Source organism: Cariama cristata, unplaced genomic scaffold, assembly GCF_000690535.1.
Source record: "Cariama cristata isolate BGI_N322 unplaced genomic scaffold, ASM69053v1 scaffold22891, whole genome shotgun sequence".
NCBI lineage: Eukaryota > Metazoa > Chordata > Aves > Cariamiformes > Cariamidae > Cariama > Cariama cristata.
This window is the reverse complement of record NW_009600114.1, coordinates 2,816-4,504: the sequence shown is the minus strand read 5'-3', so window position 1 is coordinate 4,504 and position 1,689 is coordinate 2,816. Positions and strand designations below refer to the sequence as shown.

Below are 1,689 nucleotides of genomic sequence, written 5' to 3'. Positions count from 1 at the left end.
ACTCCCTGGCTCCAGCGGATCCTGGTGCTCCTCTGCAGGAAACAGGGTCAGGTTATTCGGAAATCATTCTCAGCCTGATTTCAGCATCGTTCCCCGCGGCCTCTCACCACGCTCTACTCCCTTCTCTGCGTGGGTGGAAGATGTGTGTGCGGCGAGAGAGGGTGTGTTTCTCTCTCCGACATCCTTGTTAGCTAACGAGCCCTCTCCTCTGCAAAGGGGGCTGGGTAGCCAGCTGTGAGGTTTGCCACATTCGGGGTAAGCTGCCCTGTGCTGTGCGTGGCCCGGGTCCAGCCCTTGCATCCCCCCTGGGATGCACCCCTTTCTGGGCAGAGCAAAGGGACGGGGACGCTGCAGGAGGAGAGGGTTCACCCCTGGATGGAGACAGACCCCCTCCTAGCAGGCTGCCAGCTCTGACTGGTTCTGCCCATTTCTCCCAGTGCTGACACAAACCCCTCCTTCCCGTCCCACAGTTTCAGAGTCTGCAGCTGGAGCGTGAGATGTGTTTGGCTTCAAACTGCACCCTGGCCACGGTGAACCTGTCCCTCCGCCCGCGGCTGGAGGACGGGAAGGCTTCCCTAGCCATCAAGTACCAGGAGCTGCGGGAGATACGGGAGGCATGTTGGGACAAGCAGCAGCGTCTGGGTGAGTGGGGTGCAGGCCACAGGACAAGGCAGAGCCCGGTACGGCCAGAGCAGCCTGTGTTAATAGGGGGGCCTGGCTGGGCTCAGCATCCTTGAACCTGCCCTGGGGAAATGGCCCAGCCATGATCGGGAGCCTGCGCCATAGCCAGCCCTCAACTGGACTGATGCTGCAGTGGGATGCAGGCCTCGGTGTGCAGGTGGTTCCAGGGATGTGTTTGGGGGTGTTTCAGTTCAAGGGGGAGGAGGTGAATATGTGGGGATGGGAAAGACCACAGCCCCAGCAGTGGGGGCAGCCAGGGGAGCTTTGTTGGCAGTCCCATCCCCTCCCAACACAGAGGCGTACCTGGAGAAGTGGAGCCCGCAGAGCGCCCTGGGCCAGCTTCAAGCCAAGCTCGATGCCTCCGAGGCAGAGTCGGAGGTGAGTCAGGCAAGACCCCTGTGCTGCTGCCCCTTCCTCACCTGGGCCCCAGACTCTTCTCTGTGCCCTGCTGTGTGCCAGGCTCTGGAGAAGAGTCCAGCCATCTGGGCTCCCTCTGTGGTCCCATGGCTCGCTTGGTTTGATGCTGTACCACTGCCCACCCCGCAGGCACAGATAGAGCAGTTCCTGGCCCAGGACCTGCCTCTCGATTCCTTTCTGGAGTCCTTCTGCCAGAGCCGCACACGCTCCCATGTCTGCCGGACGCAGCTGGAGAAACTTCAGGAGCTGCTGCAGAAGAACCAGGCAGGCAGAGACCCTGCAGGCCCCATGGGGTGCCCACGTCGAGCCCGCCTTGCCCTGTTGCGGAGTGGAGTAGCCCCCAAAGCCTTCGATCTCTCCTACGGCTTTGTGCCCGCCTTTCTCATCCCCTCGGAGACCGTTGTGCCCTTTGCCATGCCGGCTGCACCTCCCAGACACCGTCTCCCAGCCCTGGGACACCAGCCAGCATCTCCCTGCTCCAAAATCCCTAGCCCGGGCTCGCCTCTGCGCCTCGTCGGACACATCCCCCTACTCAGCCCCCAGCCTTTCCGCAGGCAGCAGCGGCCGCGACACCCGAAGCAGGAGCCTCCG

At 62.7% G+C, this 1,689-nt stretch overlaps 1 protein-coding gene across 1 annotated transcript; it reads left to right on the top strand.

The window, feature by feature from the left end:
* Positions 1 to 470: 470 nt before the first annotated feature.
* On the top strand, positions 471 to 1,497 carry VPS37D (vacuolar protein sorting 37 homolog D (S. cerevisiae); the record flags this gene model as incomplete). Its single annotated transcript, XM_009709935.1, has 3 exons — positions 471 to 642; positions 977 to 1,059; positions 1,228 to 1,497. Coding segments are annotated over 3 exons (525 nt in total), but the record flags the coding sequence as incomplete, so codon positions are not given.
* Positions 1,498 to 1,689: the final 192 nt, after the last annotated feature.